The sequence below is a fragment of the Macrobrachium rosenbergii genome, chromosome 1 (assembly GCF_040412425.1).
Source record: "Macrobrachium rosenbergii isolate ZJJX-2024 chromosome 1, ASM4041242v1, whole genome shotgun sequence".
Classification (NCBI taxonomy): domain Eukaryota; kingdom Metazoa; phylum Arthropoda; class Malacostraca; order Decapoda; family Palaemonidae; genus Macrobrachium; species Macrobrachium rosenbergii.
The window spans coordinates 60,115,964-60,139,737 of record NC_089741.1 but is presented as its reverse complement, the minus strand read 5'-3'; the positions used below and the strand labels follow the sequence as shown (position 1 = coordinate 60,139,737).

Sequence of the window (23,774 nt, the reverse complement as noted above, 5' to 3'; positions counted from 1 at the left end):
TTATACCAATGGTTTTAAGCCATATAGGGAGCAAGCAGGTGCACAGAAGAAACGTGGTTGCATGGAGCATATAGTTGCACTACGGTTGATTATAGACATAGCTAAAAGAAAGAGTCAAATTATACGTCACTTTCATAGATTTTTCTAAAGCATATGACCTAGTGCCTAGATATAAGTTGTTTTGTGTTTTGAAACGGTTGGGTTGTGGGGCAGTAATGCTTGCATCTTGCAATGTACAGTGTTACCGAAAGTATTGTTGGCTCAGCAGTAATATCATCTACTGTAGGTGTAAGGCAAGGACTGGCCACTTCATGCTTTCTCTTTATTATCTATTTGAATGACCTGATAAGAAATGTTAAGGAAGAGTGTCACCCAGATGGATTTCTCGGATGGTTACATATTTTGATGTTAATGGATGATACTGTTTTGATAGCGACGTCAAGAGAGACTATGATTAAGAAATTGAAAATTGTACATAGATATTGTGATGAATACGGTATGAAGATTAATGTAGGAAAGACGAAATTCTTTGTAATAAATGGTAATGTTGATGATAAACGATCAATATGTATTGAAGGCATGGTTATCGATCATTGTAACAATTACCTCTATCTCGGTCACAATTTTCATCTGATGGATCGGTGAGCACAGCTGTGAAGAAGCATCACGAAGCCAAGTTATGTCATGTGCTGAAATTTGTGTCATTTGTTAGGAAACACAGTGATGTGCCCTTTGTTAAGCGTCGTTTATTTGATGCAGCTCTCATGTCCACGATCTTACATGGATGCGAGTCATGGCTGGGAGCTGATCTTAAACCAGTGGTTAAATTGTATAATTGGGCAATGAAAGAATTGCTGGATGTGAGAAAAACCACACCCAATATAGTATGTTATGCTGTATTGGGCTATCCATCTTTACCTGATCTTGTTAAACATAGACAACATAAGTTCTTCAACAAAATGTGGAAAGAAAGAAATACACTTCATGATGATCCTTTCATTCATGTGGTAAAAACGGTTGTAACTCTTAATAACCCTACTGGTAAGCTGGTACAAGATATGATCCGTACTGGAAGTAGAAGACAGGCCTTGTTAGTTAATCAAGTTCATGAATTAATTGATAATTCTGATGCCACTAGATGTAGAATATATAGATTTGAACCCTACATTTGAAGTGCACAGTATCTCTATAGGGGGAGGCATGTCATCAATGATCTGCATAGGATGTCTTTCACGCGCTTCCGTCTGTCTGCTCACAAACAGGTAATTGGAAACAGGTCGCTGGAACAGGAGGGCATGGCCGTCTTCCTGTAGAAGAACGCCTGTGCGAATGCGACTCGTTCAGACTGAGAGACACGTCATAGAACAATGTCAAAAACTCACCCAGTTAAGGAACCTTTATGGAATGCAGTCTATAAATGAGTTGTTTTCCAGATGTGATAATGCTGTAATGTATGAATAATTTATGAAGTCTTGAATTTATATGGTTGAAACTATTGTTGTGTTGTGCTTAAATGTAATATAGTACTGGAGTTGGACTACAGTAATTTATGTTTGTCAGTTTTCCTTTGTTTTGTTTTTTTCATAATGTAAAGACATTATTTGTTTTATGTATTGTATCATCTAATTATCTTATTATTGTATCCTGTACGCTGTGGTCAATAAACTTATCTATCTATCTATCTATCTGTGTCAGTCTTCAGTTACAACATTCTGTCCTGAATCTTAAATCTCTCAGGGGTTCTCTTTCCCATCCCATAATCCACTAGGCGAAGAGAGGGCTTGTCTCCAGAAATGGAGACTGGTAACTGACCTGATTTGTCCACAGTCCACTAATTCACTCCTATCTCCCACCAGTAAATCCAAATTTTTTGGAGGCTAAGCCTCCACTGCCAGGAGAGCTGTCCATGGTTGGACAGACCTCACTTCCACCTTCTACCTCTTGTAGGGCCTTTCACTGAAAACTGTTGTCCTTTCTTTGTAAGGGAGGAGCTTGCCTAGGAGATGAAGGCTTGAGGTATAAAACTGTCAGGGAGAGGACAGTGAATCTAGGTTGGCCATTTTCTCTCCAGTTGTTGCTGGAGTCATTTTCAGCAAGCTCCCTCACTAGCTGCTTGGGAACAGGTCCACTACCCTTAAGTACAAATTTTTGAGGATAACAGGTTGGATAGGCCTTGGTGGCCATGTCTTGCTTGATTGTTATGATGTTGGACAGAAGGTACACCATTGAGAGCATTACCCTCTTCTTGGCCTCTGTGAATACTTCTGATTACTAGGGTGTATTCATGCCAGTAGTGTTGATTGCATCAGGGTTTTCATCCCAATAGTGTTTATTGCACCAAGATCTCATTCCTGTCAGCTGGGATGGTGAAGATCTTGGGAAAAATCTCATGTGTCAAACTCAGCGTGAGAATGTTTTAATGGAGATATGGCGAGGGCTGCTGGTGCCTGTTTGACAATGGCCCCTGTGGACAAGGAGTGATATTATGATTATGAAAAACACTCACGACTCCAGTAGAAGTTCCGTAGTCTTGGTAGAGTAGGATCTGATTTTTTAAAATTTAGGCTGTCAAGCTAAGCACAGGGACACTTTCGGTCTTTCGGTGCTTAAGAGAGTGAAAATTGGAATGGTTGGCCAGCAACTTGAAGAGATCCAGAAAATAAAGATGAAGTACAAGGATCCAAAGGCAGAACTGGGAGAAAACTACAGTTGCACTAAGAAGTAATAGTTAGAGAGGCTTTGTAGCAAGACTGAAGAAAAAAGTAGGAATGGAGGTAAAGTAAAAGGCTAAAAAGTGGGGGCAGCTAGGAACTGCTGCATATACCCTTTAGTAATGCCTGTAGTGCACCTTGTGAGGTGCACTGATAGCACTACCCCTCTAAGGGGGTTGATAGTGTAAGACGGTGTGCTGCACAGACATCTGGTAGTCAGTCATTACAGGTTCCAGTACTATACATCCAAAAATAGCTGAATATCTCAAGTTGCAGTGGAAGATCATAAACCCCACTGGGGGGAATCCACAGTCAACACCTGAATGTAGCTCCGCACCCGAGGCCTCCTTCATAGGGTAGTGTGGGATGTGAAGACCAGAAAATATCACACACTAAGGAAGAAGACACCTTGTGCAATTTTGGCTGTTTGTATTATCCTCATCTGAGAATTCTACCAAACAATGTTGCAGGCCAGGTTGACGTGTTCTATTACGGGAAGCAGATGCATCAGGAGCAGACAAAAGACCTGGAGGCTTCAGGCAGGCATCTCAGGCTTAGTTGGGAGAGAAACTAGACATTCTGTCTGGGCTCTTGTGATGTTTAACTATAGTTCCAGATGTTAACCAAGGTGGAACATTATTTGAAATGGGCAAGGAAGTAGATGGGGTCCCTCTAAAAAGTATTTTCACCAAGGTGCACACTAGGGTCTTGTTTATTGAGTCTAACTAGAGTACCTTCCAACCAACTTGATCCTTGGTTGCAGTAAGTGTACAACTCTGGGGGCTTACTTTTCCCAGCAGATGTCTAAAGCCATGAAAAAAACTTTGTTCAAAATATCTTGGTAAAGCATGGACCTCCACCTGAATACTACTGGCATGGAACCCTTGTGAAAAAGCAACTTTTGGCACCTGGTGACACACTTTAGGATGTCCTTGGGTTGAGACAGCTGTAATAGAGGATTCCTGAGGACCTCTGCTGCTGGAAAAAACAACAAGGAGGGCAACAGGCAGCAACCCAATATCACAGGAGCTGAATGGAATACTTTATTTGAAGTTATATCTAATGAGGGCACAGGATATGCGACCATGGGAACAGATTTGTCAGTATCAGCCAAGGTTGCAGTAGCCATAAATACACAGGTAAGGACATGGGTACCATGGATACAGGCACACAGCAGAAGCATTTGAAACAGGAGCTAAGGAATGTGTAGCAGATGCAGTGTTGATGTCTCAGGGGTTGCAGGCTTTGCAGCAAAAGACATATCCTCTGACATTGCAGGGCAGGCACAACCACAAGTACAGTGAGCAAGGCAACAGTTGTAGTAGAAGCAGTCTTGGCAGGTACTGCATGCAAAGGCAGGGGCATTATAGGGGCACTGTAGGAGCAGCAAAGTCAGAGTAAGCTATAAATTAAACAGATAGCAAGGGCAAAGGTGTGGAAACCAAAGGGGAGGGTGTAGGATTAGGGGCAGGCAGCCAAAGCCACAGGTGGAATAAGAAAAGCAAATGTTGGAGTACCACAAGTATAAGTACTGGATATTAACTGAAGCAACAAATACCACAAGTGCTGACAGCACAGGCTCAGGTGGAGCAGCTACAGCAAAAGGTACAGCAGGCAGAGTAGGGTTAGCAGGAACAGCAAAAAACTGGAGAAGAATGTTGAGGCAGCCACCTGGTATAGGTGGTCTTGTTAAGCCCAGACGATACTTCCCTGTAGTTGAGCGAAGAAGCCTTTTGACAACAAATGCAGGAATTGAGCAAGGCAGGCAGTAGTTCAGGCAGAGTAGGTTGTGGGTAGGTACAGACAGCTGTTACCGAGTCGATGAGTCAGTTCAGTTGTTAGGCACTGGACATACAGCAGAAGTGTCATGTGAAGAGTGGGCAAGCTGGCCTGCAGGCAGAGGTATATTACCAAGAGACTGTGTCCCCCTTCATCCTGACTAGAGTACAGGGAGACTAAGTTTCTGAGGTAGGAGCCAGTACAGCCATAGCAGCACCCTTGTCCCTCCTGAACTAGTAGGACCATCTCTTCTCTTGTAGGATGATCAGTGGTCAGGTGATTAATGCTGTTATGTCTCACCTGGCAGCTCTACTTGGAATAGATGCTGCAAAGTGTTGTGGATTATGGCTAGTGAGGACATGGCAGGCTGTCCCTGGAACACCTTGACAAATTCATTGAGGTATACTTCTAGTAAACAGTGAAAAACAAAATGCTGAAAGAACAGCACAAACATACAGTATACAGATAAGCCAAAAAAATGCAAGACATTGTTGGGACCCCGACCAGTAGAATAAAGTAAAGAAAGGCGCGGATGGTGTCGAGTAGAATAAAGTAAAGAAAGGCGCGGATGGTGTCGAGTAGAATAAAGTAAAGAAAGGCGCGGATGGTGTCGAGTGGAAATAGGTTACTCAAACAAAAATTCTTAACACTAATTTATTCTTAAAACTTACAACTAATAAAGTTTGATGTTTACAACTATTCCACTGGAGTCTGTGCAAGAAACACCAGCTAGCTTGCAGTAATAAGTGGTACGAACACCAACCTGAGGGAGTGATAGAAAATGATCAGGCAAAGAGCCTTTGGGACTATGATATCAGAACAGATAGGGTGATAAATGCCAATAGACCAGATGTGACGTTGATTGACAAAATCAAGAAGAAAGTATCACTCATTGATGTGGCAATACTCAAGGATGCCAGAGTAGATGAAGCAGAAAAGAAAAATTGATAAGTATCAGACCTGAAAATCGAAATAAGAAGGATATGGAGATATGCCAGTGGAAATTGTACCCATAATCATAGGAACACTAGGCACGATCCCAAGATCCCTAAAAGGAATCTGGAAAACTACCGGTAGATGCCGAAGTAGCTCCAGGACTCTTGCGGAAAAGTGTGCTACTAAAAACAGCGAACGTAGTGAGAAAAGTGATGGACTCCTAAGGAGGCAGGATGCAACCTGGAACCTCACACAATAAAAACCACCCAGTCAAAAAGGATGACTATGATATACCAAAAAAAAAAAAAAATAAATAAATAAAGCAAAACCAACAATAGTACCTAAGATTACGTCACAATAGGATAGGAATCAAAAGAGCACTAGTATTAGCAGTTACTGCTGGTGGTAGTGTTATAACCACAAAAGCATAACAAATAGAAAGCTTCTACGTTATATCTAATATTACAGTAATTTCACAACTGATTTACCAAGAGATTCATCAAAGGCTGGGCGGTTCTATGCTGTGGTAGGTAGTGGACAGTCCATTGGAGTTGGCGACAAAAGCCCCATGGCTGAATATGCCAAGGCGATGCCTTTTATGGTGGGCAGTGGGTGGCCGGGCGGGACATTGCCAAAACCGGCTGTCGCTAAACAGGTCGTCCTGCGTCAGGTTTTCGAGGAATGGCAGCCGAAGTAGAAGACCTGGGAGAGATGGAGGTGATTTTAAGAATGCTGAATCTGACTGAATCGGGTTAAGTAATCTGTTTGAAATAAATTGTGATAATTTTGTAATCAGTTAGTCATTTGTAATCATTATGAATCATTTTGTGAAGTTGTGAGGTTTCAAGAAAAGTCAGAGATGAAAGACTGATTCTTTATTATTCTCGACAGGTGTTTATAAGACAAAAAGTGGAAGGAAAGGTAGCGGGTGACCCGAGACCCCCTGCGGCGTCCATACAGGATTTGTGTTTTCTAGCAAGCATAAAAATATGTATAACATTTGTTACATGACATAAAAGGTAGATATACATATCGGCAGAAAGGCCATACAATGATGCATAAGATGAGGTACACAAAGAATCTGAAATAAAGACAGGTAAAATACATGACGTGATTAATGTACATCTGAAAAGGAGAAATGCAAGGAAAGAGAGGCGCGATTTGTCGCCCTTACAAATACTCCCCCCCAAAAGACAATAATTAGAGGAGCAATTATTGGATGAAGCACATTAATCATGGAGGCACTGAGGTAGTCGGAGCGGGCCCCTGCTTCTAGAGAACTGTGGGTACAGGGTGGAGTGGACACCTGGGGACGGCCGGATGCATTTTCTGGGCTGCCCCGGGCCCTGCTTTGGTGGGGAAGCGGGTGCGCCCTCAGGCAGGTACTGCGGGGAAACTCTGGGCACCTGCCTACTTCTTCGCAAATTTCACTTTCTAACAGGAATGCAGGTTTCAATCTGTCGATGGTGATCCAGTCCTCCCGCCGGTGGGGCCCCCTGTAGGGCCTGGTTAAGGGCGGGCAGCAAGCGTCCACCCTGATGAAGACATAGGCGCAAGAGTGTAAGGCGGGTGGGCTGTAGGTGACGGTTCTGTCGGTGAAGGTCTTGTGGCAGGGCGCGAACCTTCGTGCGAGTTCCCTCAACCTCAGGAGGGGGGAAGCATCACCATTTGCTTTCGGTGCGGTACGGAGACCCAGCAGGACCCAGGGCAGCTGTTTCTTCCACTTCTCGTCAGTTTAGCGTGCCATGAGAGCTGCTGTAAGAGAGTGGTGCGCCCTCTCGACCATGCCATTCACTGCGGGGTTGTATGCCGTTGTACTGTGTAGAGTTGTACCCATCAGGCATGCCAAGGAGACCCAAAGCTCTGACAGGAAGGCAGGTCCCCTGTCTGTAGTGATGCTGTCTGGCACTCCGAAGTGGCTTATCCAACTAGAGAGGAGGGCCTCTGCGCATGATGTCGCTGATGCCTCATCCATAGGGGGTTGCTTCGGGCCAGTGGGTGGAGCAGTCTATGATCATGAGGAGGTATCTGGCTCCCCATGACTGCGGAAGGGGCCCGACGACGTCGACATGGATGTGGTTGAACCGCCGATGAGGCTGAGGAAAATCACCGAGCCCAGATTCAGTGTGCCAGGATGTTTTGCTTGTCTGGCACAGGATGCAGCTCCTTGCCCACTGGCGGACGTCCTTGTTGATGCTGTGCCAGATGAACTTGTCAGTCATGAGCGCCCCAATGGATGGGAGAGGCCGTGGACAATGTCGAACACTTGTTTCCTCCTTCGATCACGGGCACCAGGGGCATAAATGGCCTGTGCTGGTGTCAGCAGAAGGAGAAGTTGTCGAGTTTTCAGGGCATGTCTTCCCATTTGACAGCTACATCACTGTCCTGTAGTCCACCATCTCCGGATCTGCCGCTTGTTCCCTCGAGAGGTCTTCATAAATCAATGCCGAGGTAAGGGAACTGATTCTGGCTCTGACAGAGCGTAGTTGATGGTGCAACCGAACTCAAGAGATGGTGGTTAGGTGCCGCTGTTGCCTTGCAGACCAGGCGTCCCCCTGTTTTGCAAATGCATGAACCAAGGGTTTGTGGTCTGTTAGGATTGTGAATTCAGTTCCCTCCAGCAGGTACCTTGAAGTACCTCACGGCCTGGTAGATAGCCAGCAGCTCTCTGTCGAAGGCACTGTAGCGGGTCTCGGCTGGCGAAAACTTGCAGCTGAAGAAGGCCAAGGGCTGGGGTGTGCTGTTCACCAGTTGCTCTGGTACTGCACTGCAGGCGATGTTGCTGGCGTCCGTTGTCAACCTGAGGGCAGCGGTGGGGTTGTGGCGAGTTAAGGTGGTGGCACTGGAGAGGGCCCTTTTCGTCTGGATGAATGCCTGCTGCTGTGGAGCTTCCCACATTAGTGTTTTCGGCTTCCCCTTCAGGATTGACGTTAGGGGGTACATGATGTGGGCGACATCTGGGATGAAGCGCTGGTAGTAATTTATCATCCTAAGGAGCTCCTGAAAGGCCTTGATGGTTTGGGGTTCTGGGAAATTTTCTATAGCTTTCACTTTAGAGGCAGTGGGGCGCACTCCTGCTGGGGAAATCTTGTGGCCCAGGAGGTCTACTTTTTCTTTCCCGAAGATGCACTTGTTGAACCTGACAACTAATCCGTTGTCCTGCAGGCATTTCACGATGGCGCAGACGTGGCGAAGGTGTTCCTCTGGGGACCTGGAAAAACTGAGGATGTCGTCGACATAGCAGATGCAGAAGGGAAGATCAAGATCTCTCAAGATGGTATCCATCAGGCTCTGGAAGGTGGCGCCTGCGTTCCTGAGACCGAAAGTGGAATAGGAAAATGTGTAGCTCCCAAAGGGCGTGATGATGGCGGTCTTTGGGACGTTGCTGGGATGCACAGGGACTTGGGAGTACGACTTCAGTAGATCCATCTTGGAGAAAACTTTGCCTCCGTGGAGGGTGCCTGCAAGGTCTTGCATGTTAGGGAGGGGGTAGTGTTCTGGTGTTGTTACCAAATTCAGGTGCCGATAGTCCCCGCAGGACCTCCATGAACCATCGGATTTCTTTACCATGTGGAGAGGGGACGCCCACGGGCTTGATGCCTTTTTACAAACGCCCATGTGTTCCATTTCTGCGAAGGCCCGTTTGGCGTCTTGTAACTTCTGGGGGGACAGACATCGGAACTTGGCATGGGTTGGTGGTGATGTGGTGGAAGATACTGTGCTTTGCCGAAGCCCCAGGTGACTGGCGTAGTTCTGGTTTGAACACGTCCGGGAATTCCTGTAGGAGGGACGTGTAGCTGTTGGGGGCTGCGGAGCATATGGGGGGCATTCCGGGTCTGGTGGAGAGCTGATGGGAATGGCATGTCCCTGTGTCGAGGAGGTGTTGTCTGGCGACGTCAACTGGGAGTCCGTGGTGCCCTAGAAATCTGCGCCCAGCAGAGAACTTAACATCGCTATGAAAGGCCAGTGGTATCTCGCCCAAGTTGAGATAGCCCGGTCAGTGCCACTTAAGTGATGGGAGTTCTGTTTGCTGCTATGAGGGAGATGGCAGTGAGTCAGGTATTTTTCTAAACCTTCCCTGGATGGCGGAAAACCAACTGCATTGCCCCCATATCAACCAGCAGGCGGCGATTGGAGATCTCTCATGATGAAAACCCTGCTGGGCAGGGGGAGTTGGGTTTCGCAGCCACAGCTGTTATTTGTGGCCGCCTTCGTCATTTTTTGTGAAAGAACACGGAGGCCTGCAGGTTCTGGCGTTGATCCCTAACTTTCTATGGTAGAAACACCACGCCGGGTTTGGCCATGTCCTGTGCTCTTTGAATGGCGGTCTCTTCTTATACACGGCGTTGATGTCTCCGTTGTCGTTGCCGTCTTCCTCCGACAGGTTGCAGGCTTCCAGGGCGGCGGTGGCGTGTGTCGGGGCCTTGGTGGCCTCATATAGTTTCTGGGCGTCATCGACTAAGGCATCCATGTCCAGGTTCTCTGCAGGAAGATAGCTTTTGTCAGGTCAGTTGTTCTCTTCCTCTTGTTCTCGTCGCGACCTGGGAATGTTACTAACTCCTGCAGCTGGTCCCAGGCTTCCCTGGGTGATGCATCTCCGAGGGGCTGAGATAACAGGTCTAATGCGTGCTGCGCTCTCTCAGACAGGGGCATGGAGTAGGAATTCATCAGTTTGTTTTTTAAGTCTGTGTATGCGACTTTGGTTGCGCATCTAGCCAGGGGGAGATTCTATTGAATACTTCCTCTGGGAGCACTGTCATGACTATGTCCGATTTTGTAGCATCATCTGAGATGCACGCCATGCAAAAATGCGCGTCTGAGCGCCGGAACCATGATGCTGTGTTTTGGCGCAAGAACAGGGGAAGTTTGACTGTGTCTGGCTTGTTGGTGAAAGCGGCGTGCAGATGATGCTTGCGGGTTCGCATTGAGGTTCTACTTCTGACATCTTGACTGCTCACGCACCAAAATGCGGGAAAATGCACCGTATTGAGTCTGTGAATGGTGCCGATTGGTTTCAGAGGTCAAACAAAGTGCCAAAACGTGCCATTTTGGGTACGCCGTATTTAGTCCGTTAATGGCATGGTTTCCGTCGGGCAGGGTGCTATCAGAGGCCTAAACTTTACGCTGTAGTTAGTCCGCTAAAGGGCTCTCTGATGGTAGGGCGCGACCGTAGTTAGTCCATTAATGGCTGGGCCAAAACCACGCTACCTGTCCCTGACCCAGGGTCACCAGTGTGAAGCTTCACGAAAAGTCAGAGGTAAAAGACTGATTCTTTATTATTCTTGGCAGGTGTTTATAAGACAAAAAGTGGACAGAAAGGTAGCGGGCGACCCGAGACCCCCTGCGGCGTCCATAAAGGATTTGTGTTTTCTAGCAAGCATAAAAATATGTACAAACATTTGTTACATGACATATAAAAGGTAGAGATACATATCGGCAGAAAGGCCATACAATGATGCATAAGATGAGGTACCCAAAGAATCTGAAATAAAGACAGGTAAAATACATGACGTGAATAATGTACATCTGAAAAGGAGAAACGCAAGGAAAGAGAGGCGTGATTTGTCGCCCTTACAAAGTTAGTAGAAGTAAAAAAAAGTTTCATTCACATAGTGAATGAAATCTGGAGTGCTAAAAATTTCTTTGGTTATCGTATGTCATCCTGTGAAACTGAATAATGAAATAGAATAAAACGTCTTCTTTATGTGCACAGAGCAATGTAGGAACATATTCATTTGAAGCTGAATTTCATTGTGAACGTTTATTAAATGTGTAATTTTGGTAAGTGAAACATCACACAGCCTAGATTCTTCCCAACTGCTCATATTTCTTAATAATACCCTATTTTTTGCATAGGAGCATTAAAAAAGAAATTTGTAGATGTGTTGAAAAATTCAAGAGCGGCTTTTCTATGGTTGGCGAGGGAACTCGAGGGCTTGCATAGGAGGACAGCCACTGAAAGTACCGTCGAGTGATTTGATTTCTTGACACTTGGCCACTTGTAGTGTCTGCTGATGTGACTTGAGTTAAGTGTTTTTGTTGCCTCCAGTTACCAATAGTGGAAATTTTGGGATGGAGGGTCGATTTTGACTACAGTATTGTATGGTCATATTCATATTAGGTGTCTTTTCTCCATGTGATTGGTTCTGGGAAAATTGGCGGGATCTTATGCATGATGAGTAGACCAGTGTATTGTCTATTAGTCAGTTATTTTCTGGAGTGCTCATTATAGTCAGTATTCCAGTTGTAAAAAAGTTTTTGCATTTGGAAAAGTCTTTCTGTAGTGAACTACAGGCAAAACATTCTTGTCTTCCTCAGAGACAGGTGGTTTTTTAAGAAGTGCGAAATAATGAGCAGGAGGAAAGTTACTGCTACTTTATTCAGGACGCAGGCCATTTATATAGTGGTGGACTGACGTCACACAGAGGAATACAATAGAATCTTGGTGACCTGAGGTCAATTACTCTCGACAATAATTACAATGGATAAATATAAGTTGTGTAAAAAGAAAGTGGACAATGACTGATCTAACAATATTCTAATACATGTGCAAAAGAAACAGATGCAAAATAAATTAGTAACAAGTACAAATTTACATAGAGAAGCGTGGTTGATTCAGTATGGCTGATCTTGCTTGACCCGCTCCTATAGGAGCGGTATTGAAGAAAACGGGTCGTTCATCATAGAAGACTCGCTTAGCGGGGACTTTACAAATACTCCCCCCCCAAGACGTGGGTAACGTCTGATTAATCCAGGTATCTGCTGGGATGTTGGAGAGTGCCGCGGCTCTGCGAAGTGAGCTGGGGGTTGCGGTGTGAGTGGGAGTGGCTGGCTGTGGGTGTGGCTGGTTGCTTTCGGGGGCAGCCCCGCGTCCTTCTTTTGAGGTCGCCTGGGTGTGGAGGCGATGGCTCTCGAGGAGGGCGCTACGTGGTGCTGTCTGCTGTTTCCTCCAGGAGGGCGGGCTTGAGGCGGTCGATCGACACCCAGTCGTCCTTCCCGTGCAGGGCGAGGTGGAAGGCTTTGGTGTTCCTCTCAAGCACGCGGAAGGGCCCCCTGTAGGGTCTGGTTAGTGGGCGGCAGATGGCACTGTCCCAGATGAAGACGTGGGTGGTAGAGGACAAGCTGGGAGCGTGAAGGCAGTTGACCTGTCTGTATACGTCTGCTGGCAGGGGGTGAACTTCCCGACTATGTCGCGGAACCTCTGGACTGACGGGTTGTGACGATCTTCCGTGACTAGTTCACCTGCGACTACGAGGGGCTCCCCGTAGATTTTCTCCACTGTGGACGGGTCGCCGTTGGCTCTGGGGGCAGTTCTCAGCCTGAGGAGGGCCCAAGGCAGCTGGTACTTCAATCCTCGGCGGTGCAGCGGACCATGAGGGACGCCTTCAGGGACCTGTGGAATCTCTCCACCAATCCATTGGCTGCGGGGTTGTAGGCGGTGTGGTGAAATGTCCCCAGCAGGCGTGCCAGGGCGGACCACATCTCGGACAGGAAGGCTGGGCCCCTGTCGGTGGTTTTGTGGTCTGGGACGCCGAACCGGCTGATCCAGCTGGAGAGGAGGGCCTCGGCGCACGCACTGGCGTTGGCTTCCTGCATGGGCGTCGCTTCAGGCCACCTGGCTGAGCGGTCGACAATCGTCAGGAAGTATCTGGCCCCGCCTGACGGGGGAAGAGGGCCTACGATGTCTATGTGTATGTGACCAAACCGCCTCCCCGGCTGGGGAAACTCGTCTACCCCGGACTCGGGGTGACGCCACATCTTGCTGGTTTGGCACCGGATGCACTATCTTGCCCAGGCCCTCGCGTCCTTCCGCATCCCATGCCAGACGAACTTCTCTGTCAGCAGCTTGGCCGTCATCCTGCCGGAGGGGTGGGACAGCCCGTGGATGACGAACACCAGACTGCGGCGGGAGGCGGGCACCAGGGGGCAAGGCTGGCCGGTGCTGACATCGCACAGGAGTTTTGGTTCCCCGGGGGCGAGGGTCACATCCTTCCACTTTAGGGACGTGATGGCTGTGCGGTAGGTTGGAGTCTCTGGGTTGGCGGTCTGCTCCCGGGCGAGGTCCTCATAGTTGATCCTGAGCTGCACCGCGTTGAGCTCGATTCTGGAGAGGGCGTCTGCTACAGGGTTCTTCCTGCCGGGGAGGTACTTGATTGAGCAGGTGAACTCCACGATAGCCGCGAGGTGTCGCTGCTGCCTGGAAGACCACGCATCCCCCTGCTTGGTGAAGGCATGGACCAGCAGTTGGTGGTCCGTCCAGATTGTGAAGGGTGTACCCTCCAGGAGGAACTTGAAGTGTCGTACCGCCCGATACACTGCGCAGAGTTCCCTGTCGAAGGTGCTGCAGCGGGCCTCCGCGAGGTTGAACTTTTTGCTGAAGAAGGTGATGGGCTGGGGGGGCGCCGGCGACGATCTGCTCCAGGACGGCCCCCGCAGGCGATGTTGCTGGCATCCTGGTGGGCCAAGGCGGTTGCCTTAGCGAGGGCGGCCTTTGTCAGGGAGAAGGCCTGCTGCTGGCTGGGTCCACCCCACACTAAGGACTTCAGTTGGCCCTTCAGGATCTCCGTCAGGGGGGCCATGGTGTGTGCAATCCCGGGGATGAATCTTCTGTAGTAGTTGACCATCCCGAGGAATTCCTGGATGGCCTTGACGGAGGTAGGGGTGGGGAACCTGGTGACGGCTGCAACCTTTGATGCGAGCGGGCAGACGCCATCCGGGGATATCTTGTGGCCCAGGAAGTCAGCTTTTTCGACGCTGAAGGTGCTCTGGTTGAATCTGACGACGAGGCCGTTCTCCTGCAGGCGCTGCAGGACTGCCTGGATGTGCTGCAGGTGCTCTTTGGGGGACCTGAAAAAAATTAGAACATCGTCCATGTAGTAGACGAAGTTTGGGTCCCCAGGATGCTGTCCATCAGCCTCTGGAAAGTTGCCCAGCGTTCTCAGGCCAAGGTGAGAAGGCGAAGACGAGGGACCCGAAGGGTGTGATGATGGCGGTTTCAGGTACCAGCAACTGGTACCTGAAGTGGATTTCAAAGGTCTAACTTAGAGAATATCTTGGCCCCCGCGAAAGGAGGCCGTGAGATCTTGCATGTTTGGCAGAGGGTAGTGATCAGGTTCAGTTGCGAGGTTGAGCCACCTGTAGTCACTGCAGGGTCTCCAGGAGCCATCCGGTTTCTGCACCATGTGGAGGGGAGAGGCCCACGGGCTGGAGGCCTTCCTGCAAATGCCCATCCGCTCCATCTCGGCGGCGTCCTGGCCTCCTGAAGGCGCCGAGGGAAGCCTCGGAACTTTTTGTGTGCTTAGGGGGCCTTCGCCTTAATGTGTGGTAGATTCCGTGCTTTGCTGGGGCCCCGGTACTGTGGAGCTCGGGTTTTAAAAATGTTGAGAATTCCTTCAGCAGCTGGGCGACTGGTGTGGGACCCATCGGAGCAGATGGTAGGCACGCTGGGTCCCGGTGCCAGGGGAAGGACTGGCAGGAGTTGGTGTCTAGGACGCTGCGACCGATGTCGACACTGCCAGCTCGATGGCGAGGAAATCCAAGCGCCCAGGAGTGTCCTATGTCCGCGATGATGAAGTTCCACATATATCTCCGGCCAAGGATGGAGATCGACTAGATACACTTGTCTTAATTGTTCATGTTAATAGTAGAAGTTCCTCATTTGCAAATCCTTAATTGCCTAAATACTTTTCATTATGAATATAGCAAATGATGGTTATCTGAGAGTTATGGGTTATAAAAGTGGTTCTCAAACTTTTTTTTTGAGTGACCCTATTTGAAACATTTCAATCCTTCGCGACCCAGAGTAAAGTAAAGAGAAAGAAAATGCACAGTGATTTATTCACTTTATTTTGGAAAAAAATAATGTGTACAGCTTTTCATTCACAAAACTGAACTAGTGGGATCCATGGCACTGCTTTTCCCTTTCACAAAACTAAACTAACAGGATTAATGGCACTGTTTTTCATTCACAAAACTAAATAAATAGAATCCATGGCACAGCTTTTCATTCACAAAACTAAATTAATAGAATTCATGGCACTGCTTTTCACTCACAAAACTAAATTAATAGAATCCATGGCACTGCTTTTCATTCACGAAACTAAATTAATAGAATCCATGGCACTGCTTTTCATTCACAGAGCTAAATTAATAGAATCCATGGCACTGTTTTTCATTAAAAAAACTAAATTAATAGAACCCATGGCACTGCTTTTCATTTACAGAACTAAATTAACAGAATGCATGGCACTGCTTTTCATTCACAAAAGTAAATTAATAGAATCCTTGGCACTGCTTTTCATTCACAAAAGTAAATTAATAGAATCCATGGTACTGCTTTTCATTCAAAAACTAAACTGATAGAATCCATGGCACTGCTATTCATTCACAAAAGTAAATTAATAGAACCCATGGCACTGCTTTTCATTCACAAAAATAAATTAACAGAACCCATGGCACTGCTTTTCATTCACAAAACTAACTGATAGAATGCATGGCACTGTTTTTCATTCAAAAAACTAAATTAATAGAATTCATGGCACTTTTTCATTCAAAAAACTAAATTAATAGAATTCATGGCACTGCTTTTCATTCACAAAACTAAATTAATAGAATCCTTGGCACTGCTTTTCATTCACAAAACTAAATTAATAGAATCCTTGGCACTGCTTTTCATTCACAAAAGTAAATTAATAGAATCCATGGTACTGCTTTTCATTCATAAAACTAAACTGATAGAACTACACTGCTTTCATTCACAAAACTAAATTAATAGAACCCACGGCACTGCTTTTCATTCACAAAACTAAATTAATAGAACCCATGGCACTGCTTTTCATTCACAAAACTAAATTAATAGAACCCATGGCACTGCTTTTCATTCACAAAACTAAATTAATTGAACCCATGGCACTGCTTTTCATTCATAAAACTAAACTGATAGAATGCATGGCACTGTTTTTCATTCACAAAACTAAATTATTAGAATTCATGGCACTGCTTTTCATTCACAAAACTAAATTAATAGAAACCTTGGCACTGCTTTTCATTCACAAAACTAATAGAATCCTTGGCACTGCTTTTCATTCACAAAAGTAAATTAATAGAATCCAAGGTACTGCTTTTCATTCACAAAACTAAACTGATAGAATGCATGGCACCATTTTTCATTCACAAAACTAAACTGATAGATTCATGGCACTGTTTTTCATTAAAAAAAAATAAATTAATAGTACCCATGGCACTGCTTTTCATTTACAGAACTAAATTAATAGAATGCATGGCACTGCTTTTCATTCACAAAACTAAATAAATAGAATTCATGGCACTGCTTTTCATTCACAAAACTAAACTGATAGAATCCATGGCACTGCTTTTCATTCACAAAACTAAATTAGTAGAATTCATGGCACTGCTTTTCATTCACAAAACTAAACTGATATAATCCATGGCACTGCTTTTCATTCACAAAACTAAATTAATAGAATCCTTGGCACTGCTTTTCATTCACAAAACTAAATTAAAAGAATCCTTGGCACTGCTTTTCATTCACAAAAGTAAATTAATAGAATCCATGGTACTGCTTTTCATTCACAAAACTAAACTGATAGAATCCATGGCACTGCTTTTCATTCACAAAACTAAATTAATAGAATCCATGGCACTGCTTTTCATTTGCAAAACTAAACTGATAGAATGCATGGCACTATTTTTCATTCACAAAACTAAACTGATAGAATGCATGGCACTGTTTTTCATTCACAAAACTAAATTAATAGAATTCATGGCACTGCTTTTCATTCACAAAACTAAACTGATAGGATCCATGGCACTGCTTTTCATTCACAAAACTAAATTAATAGAATCCATGGCACTGGAGGAGGGAGGATGAACATACATTACATAAGTAATTTGTGGTTAAAAGAAGAATTCAATCAAGTAACTGAAATACACTGAAAGCGTGATCATTTTCCTGTGTCCCTGCGACCCATCAAAATTGAGCTCGCGACCCATAATTTGAGAACCGCTGGGTTATAACCTAAAGTCTGACGCAGAATTTGAAATTCATTGAAAAAATGACAATTCATTTGTCAAGGTAATTTCTACTAATGCAACTTTAAATTGAAATCTCCACTGAAAAGATCATAAAACTGAGGGTTCGGTTGCGAGAGGCAAAATTCAACTTTTATGTTGAAAATATTTGTAATTTTTCGATCAATCTCTTGATTGTTAATCAGCTCAGCTCGGGGCAAGTGTCGTTGAAATGCAGAAACAACAACACTTCAAGTTCGACAGGTTCTCCGTAACGTGGGATGTTGAAATTTAATCATGTTATTCCACCAATTTGGAAGAGATGCCCCAAAGGCCTTTTGATGACATATGACAAGGAGCTGATAAGCAATTGAGTTACAGTGGTCTAAAAACATTACATTAAGGGAATTATCTGTACTGGATTTTTGACCTTTGCTATTTTGTAACCTGGTAGCCTTGGATATTTTTTGCATAAAAAAAGTGGTCATGAGGGGCAGGGCTACCATTCTGTCAAGCTTCATGACGATATGATGAAAAAGTGATTAAAAATACTGTCGACAACATCTTCTGTAGGGATTTTGCCAACATAACCCCCTATCTAGTCGGTTTAAAATATCAGTAGGAATCGCAACCAAGTGTAATGATTACTGTGTATAGCTGGACTGACGTGGGGACTTGAGGAATGGTTCTGATTTGGAAAATGCTAGTATTATTTCGTTTGTTACATGTCCTTTATTCTTGAAAAGTGCACTGTGTGTTTAATTAACCAAAGTTTTGGAACTAAGAAACTTATTTGTAGTAATGCAATTGTAAATTTGGAATTTCTGAAAAGGACGCTCGTAGCCACGCCACAGCGCCCTCCATTATTATTTTATTACTCTTCTTCCAGCAGCGAGATAGGGCGGACGTGTTCCAGGTGTAAAGTGTGCTGGCTGACTTACAGATTGTTCAGAAGCATGGCTGTTTAATCCAATTCTGATCGACGCCGTGATCTTGCTTTCCAAGTTGATGTGTATCATATCGAACACTACACCGTAGATCAAGTTGTGTTTCAGTGATTTGCAACAGAATTGTTGCTGGCACGCACGTTGTTTAAGTTAAACGTAAGTCGTCCGCAGCAGAAGGCCATTATTTCACAACGTGAAAGTCGACGCCGAATCTTTGCTTTCTCGTGACCTCGTGGTCACTGGTTTTTTGTAAACCCAGCTATGTGTAGCTTGCATTAACGTAAAGTTCTTGTAAATTTGCTAGTATTTTTTTAGATTAACGTAAATTTAAATAGGTTAGATATGTTTTTGTGTCATAGTATGTATATTTTTGTAGTAAAATTTAGAAAGTGTACTCATGCTTTGTGTAGCCACCACCTGTTTATGCTGGTTCAGATTCTCGATTAGGTCCTGAACAGCAGCCAGGAGCCAGAAATTGAAAAGAAATTTCTCATTATTATGAGTGACCACATATTTAAGTGTTCATACCAATTAGTAAATCTCATCAATACCACAGAATACGCCAGCTGTTGAACGACATGCCTAATGAAATCTTCAGTAAAATTCCCGTCGACTTCTTCACGGAACCTTAAGTACTACTGTACCGTATACTTGAAACTATTTGCAACTTTGCAATTTCACTTTTCTTTTGTTCCTTTGCTGATTTACCTTGGTCTGGTATCATTTTCATATCGTCATATATGTGAACTTCGCTGAATGGAGCAAATGGCTTTACTTCAAGTTTTGTCATTTCTCCGAAAAAGTTGGAAGTCAATTTACGTTTCGTTTTCTTTCACGTTCGAGATGTCCATATTTTGACATAAGATACGAGCTTTAAAAGAAAGCTTTTTTTTTAATTTTTATGCTTCTAAAATATTACAATTTGAAATAATTATATTCAGTGATATCCTTATCCGACTATTAGTAATTTTTCAATTTTTATGATAGCTTCACATTGAGAATGGTTGTGGTTCACTGAGTCATAACTAGGTGACCATAAGGAACTTAACGCCATATTTCATGGATAAAATAAAAAAATGCACGAAAGCAATAAACTTTGACATAAGGGTGTGTTTAATAACGATTATTATGTTAAAACATCACAGAGATATTTCAGCAAAGGACAATGATTAATTATCAGTGATAATGTGACACTAGGGAGCAATTTAGCCAAACTGATAAAGCCGACAACAGAAGTGTAATAGCAACGGATACACTGCTTTTTAACGATTATACCAGCCATCACACCTGCACAGTTGCTCAGATCAGTATTTCAATAGATTACTAAAGGATAAAAGTTATTAGAGCGCATTATTCAGCTCACCTGTAACAGTGCCACCTGCAGCAGCGACGCAGGTTGTCACAATCAAGTGCAGGAGTTGATAGGAGAACTGGGAGAGGGGAGAACGTCCATCTCCAGCTTTCACGATCAGGTTTTTCTTCACCTCGGCTAGCTCGTCACTGCCCGCTACGGGAGACATCGCTGGGTAGAGCTGATAGACGCTGGGAGGCAATGTCAAGGGAAACATATTTAAAGATGGCGAGTACAAAATATTTTCTTCAAATGATTATGTTTAGATGGCGAGTATTCTTTTTTAAATTTCAGAGCGTAATTTTTGCTTGTTTTGATAATCTTTGTTTAGTACTACATAAACTATCCCTCCCGCTTTTACCAAAAAAGGTGCCCATTTCTAGTTCATATTCATTGCATCAGGAAAGAGCTGATCAGTTTTTGCTTTACAAAAATCTAATTTTTGGACGCCCCGTACTAAGCTAAAACAATGCGATAATTATCATTCGTTTAGTTTTTAGGTACAAAGTAACACCTATGTTTCTGGACGCATTTATATATCTGACACTTGTATACACTTAAGAGATTACTTGTTCACGCAGTCACACACACAATGTATATATATTTGTGTGTGTAGGCCTTATCATACATGACAGTTAATAAAAGGTAATGTAGACATCGGAACGCACCCTCGAGCCCCATTCCCTTCCCCCACCCCGGCAGAATACCTGTTACCATAGAGGCCATTTTCAGCAGCCACGAGTGCCATGACAGCACCAGCCAACCCTCCTACCAGACCACCAACGCCATGGCTGACTCCCGCACAGCTGACGTCATGGACGCCGAATCGTGACTTCAGATAGGTCTGAAAAATTAGACAATTCGATGATTTAAGCTTTCTCGGAGGCTGTAAAGATCTTGTATTAAATCATGAGAATAAATTATCATGGATGCTATTGCAAATGAAGTAAACGTGCAAATACACTTTAAAATATTAGATTGTTAATTATATAACAAACTGAAGATAAATTTTCTTCAACAGATTTCAAATAAAGGTGAACGAAGTTATCTTATCAAATAGATCTGAAACTAATTGTGATGGATGTGATAAGCTTTACAGTTTGCTTCTTATTTTCACTGGTCCTATTCTATTTAAGGCGGTTTTTGAGACCCGCAAACTCACTTGTCAGACTCAGTAATGCAAAGGTATTCTGAGATTTATCCGGCGTACTCCATATTTAATGGTCAAATCCACACTGTCACAACTCACAGTACACAAAATTTGTCAATTTTTCCTTGGATTCCAGGATTAAACGGTCTTGCTTAACTTTTTGTTAATACACACACACACACTCTCTCTCTCTCTCTCTCTCTCTCTCTCTCTCACCCTGATAGAATGTCGAGCAAAAATGCAAGAAGCGCTCCCGAAGCCGCCAAGAAGAAGAGCGCCATAAGGCTGTATCATGACGTTAGCCACGGCTCCCACGGCCACAAAACCACTCACCAGACCACATTGGATGTCGCTCTGGAATTTGGAAAGAAAAATGTCGTTAATGAATTTACAGTTGGTATCATAGTTATTTAAATTTTATTAACAGTTTAAATTGTGAGGCCCTCCGTTCTAGAGGCAGGAATTTAGGACAGAAGCAGTTGTTAAAAGTAGTTTAAGAATTCTAATTTTTGATTTTGGCAATTTTGTCCAATTTTGTAAGACTCAAGGACAAGTGAACATACCTATGAGAGTTCATCTTCAACCCTCACTTTTTAAATGAAAAAATAACCTGGAGATGTGTTATGTGAAAAGCATAAACTAGAGAAGTCCGATGATTTTTATTCAAGAGCATCAAAACTCGTTTTTAGACACGTTAACTATTAATTTCAGCCCTTTATTTAGTCTTCATATGCATAATTATAACTGAATATTTCTTCAAAGTAAAGCACAGATATTCTCATTTGTATTTCCCATACAAAATTACGTTAAGATTTCCGGTGACTACACCCAGGCAGTAATTAGCGTTCCTCTATGAAGAAGCACAATTTTTACTTTTTCACGGCAAAGTTGGATTTATTTTGTCTTCTTCAAATATACTTCTGTTTATAATATATAGGTACAGAGTTCAACTGGCGGGTAGTACTTAAATGTAATATTCTTCGAGAAAAGCTTATAATTATTTTTATGTCATAAAGGGTAACTACGTAGTCATTTAGTTTATCTGAATTCGATTCTGAATCAGCATAATGTAAAAGGGCTAAAAATCTTCTAGTAAGTTTATTAATTACAACTAAACACGCTGCCCTAATTGTCATACAAAGCATAAGCAAATTAGAGACAGTTTGAAGAGCAGAAGCAAGTCTGCATTCTGGGTGAGCCGTATAGTTCGAAGGCAGGGAAGGAATACCCAAAATAGATGATATCAAAAGATTGCTGCCGAACCATAATGAATTTTGCAAAACCATAATGTCATGGAACTCTGTATAAATTCACCGAGCTGCTTCATTGTGGATTATACCAAGTAGGTCGTACTTATTACATTAACGGGAGAGAAGATTCCTCGAGATGTAATGTTGGTGAATTTCTGCATCAAGTAACTTCCATTCAGTGCTAAGGTAAATGACGTTGACCAGCCAAGTTGTAAACCATTGACCTTAAGACGCTGTATCATTGTACAATTATTATTATTATTAGTAGCAGTAACAGTTGCGGTGGTTGTATTCAAAATTTGCAGAGAATGGAAAATAACAAATAAGACAAACGTAAAGCTCTTAGTGATATTTCTGATATTCATATTAGCAACCTTTCTTAAAGGATGTAATTGAGTTTTACAATATTTTCTTAACTCTTAAGGACCCCATACGCTCAACGATTGTCTGAACGATTGTCGTTAACGACACATAGAAGATATCGGCAGAAAAACACATACACTGCACGACCTGTGTATAACAGGTAAGTCGCAAGCCAGCAACCTGGTCGTGACAGATTCCCGCCGAGATCGTTCAGACCACGAAACTCCGCCCACTTTTGCATTCAGACAAGCCCATACACAATGTTTTTGCGAATGATACAGGCAATCGTTCATACAATCGTTCAGTGTATGGGACCCTTTACACTTCTATCCTTTTGCAACTTGGTTGTTTTAATGCCTTAGGGTGTCCCTACACGGTAAATATTATTGACCAGTATTCCGGTATTGTCAAAACCATTGAACGTCGAAGGGAAAGGTTGGAGGGTTGTTCAATAGTATTGAAACAATCTAAGTTGACAATAACAAATCTCAAGTTTGAGGGTGGTATTGACAATAAAATTCACTTTTCACCTTACCTTACAAGATGTAAAGGAGCTTAATTCGATGAGGCAAAACTTTATTAAAGAACTGAAGAAGATAAGGGATTCGAAGAAGTCTGGCGTGTAGGTTCTGATGAATTCTATGAGTGAAGATTATATCACTTTCAGGAAATGTTATTTCTACGAGATCGGGAAACTCCTGCAGAGTCGGTTAGTACCATAGATGATAATGAGGATTCTGATTTCACATATGCAAAATACAACAAAGCATGACAAAAGCAATTATACATACTAATGAATGTAAACGATGGAAAACTAAATCTTAAGCCTGATAACAGATTTTCGTGTGTATAATAATTTCTCCTATCGTACCAGTTCCTCGTCCAACGAAGCCCTCTTAGACTTTTCTTTAGGCGAAACAAGAAGGCTACTGTACCGCATACGGACGAAGCCCTCTTAGATTTTTCTTTAAGCAAAACAAGAAGGCTACTGTACCGCACACATATGAAGTCTAGTAGAAAACTAGATACTGACCATAAAATTGATTAGTCTAGGGACTAAGGTTTCTCTCCTGGGATCCCGAGATCCCGGCCATTTTCCGGGGGTTAAACAATCCCGGGATTTTTCTCATTGTCCCGGGATTTTCCGGGACAAACTATTGGAAATTGAAATTGAATGGTCTCTCTCCTTTAGCATAAAATTATGTTTTTTATTTTTGTTATATTATCAACTGCAAAAATAATGGTTAGTTACAGTTG

General features: G+C 43.8%; 2 protein-coding genes across 7 annotated transcripts in view; one reads left to right on the top strand and one right to left on the bottom strand.

Moving 5' to 3' along the window:
• LOC136838960 (isoaspartyl peptidase/L-asparaginase) overlaps positions 1-1,683 on the top strand; it is a 191,354-nt gene extending 189,671 nt beyond the window's left edge. The window contains exon 9 of the mRNA XM_067104660.1: positions 1,277-1,683. Within this exon, the coding sequence (XP_066960761.1) occupies positions 1,277-1,461 (185 nt within the window). The 3' untranslated portion in view covers positions 1,462-1,683. The remainder of the gene's footprint in view (positions 1-1,276) is intronic.
• Positions 1-23,774, bottom strand: part of LOC136838912 (ammonium transporter Rh type C-like) — a 176,248-nt gene that overhangs the window by 22,776 nt on the left and 129,698 nt on the right. For 3 of the 6 annotated variants that reach the window (XM_067104628.1, XM_067104638.1, XM_067104620.1), the window contains 4 exons: positions 21,121-21,258; positions 20,462-20,598; positions 19,767-19,945; positions 5,455-6,128 (listed from right to left, as the gene is read on the bottom strand). In XM_067104628.1, coding sequence (XP_066960729.1) covers positions 5,926-6,128; positions 19,767-19,945; positions 20,462-20,598; positions 21,121-21,258 — 657 coding nt within the window. In that variant the 3' untranslated portion in view covers positions 5,455-5,925. Of the gene's footprint in view, positions 1-5,130; positions 5,254-5,454; positions 6,129-19,766; positions 19,946-20,461; positions 20,599-21,120; positions 21,259-23,774 lie in introns of those variants that run through there. The other 3 variants (XM_067104605.1, XM_067104633.1, XM_067104613.1) reach the window with 2 other exon arrangements.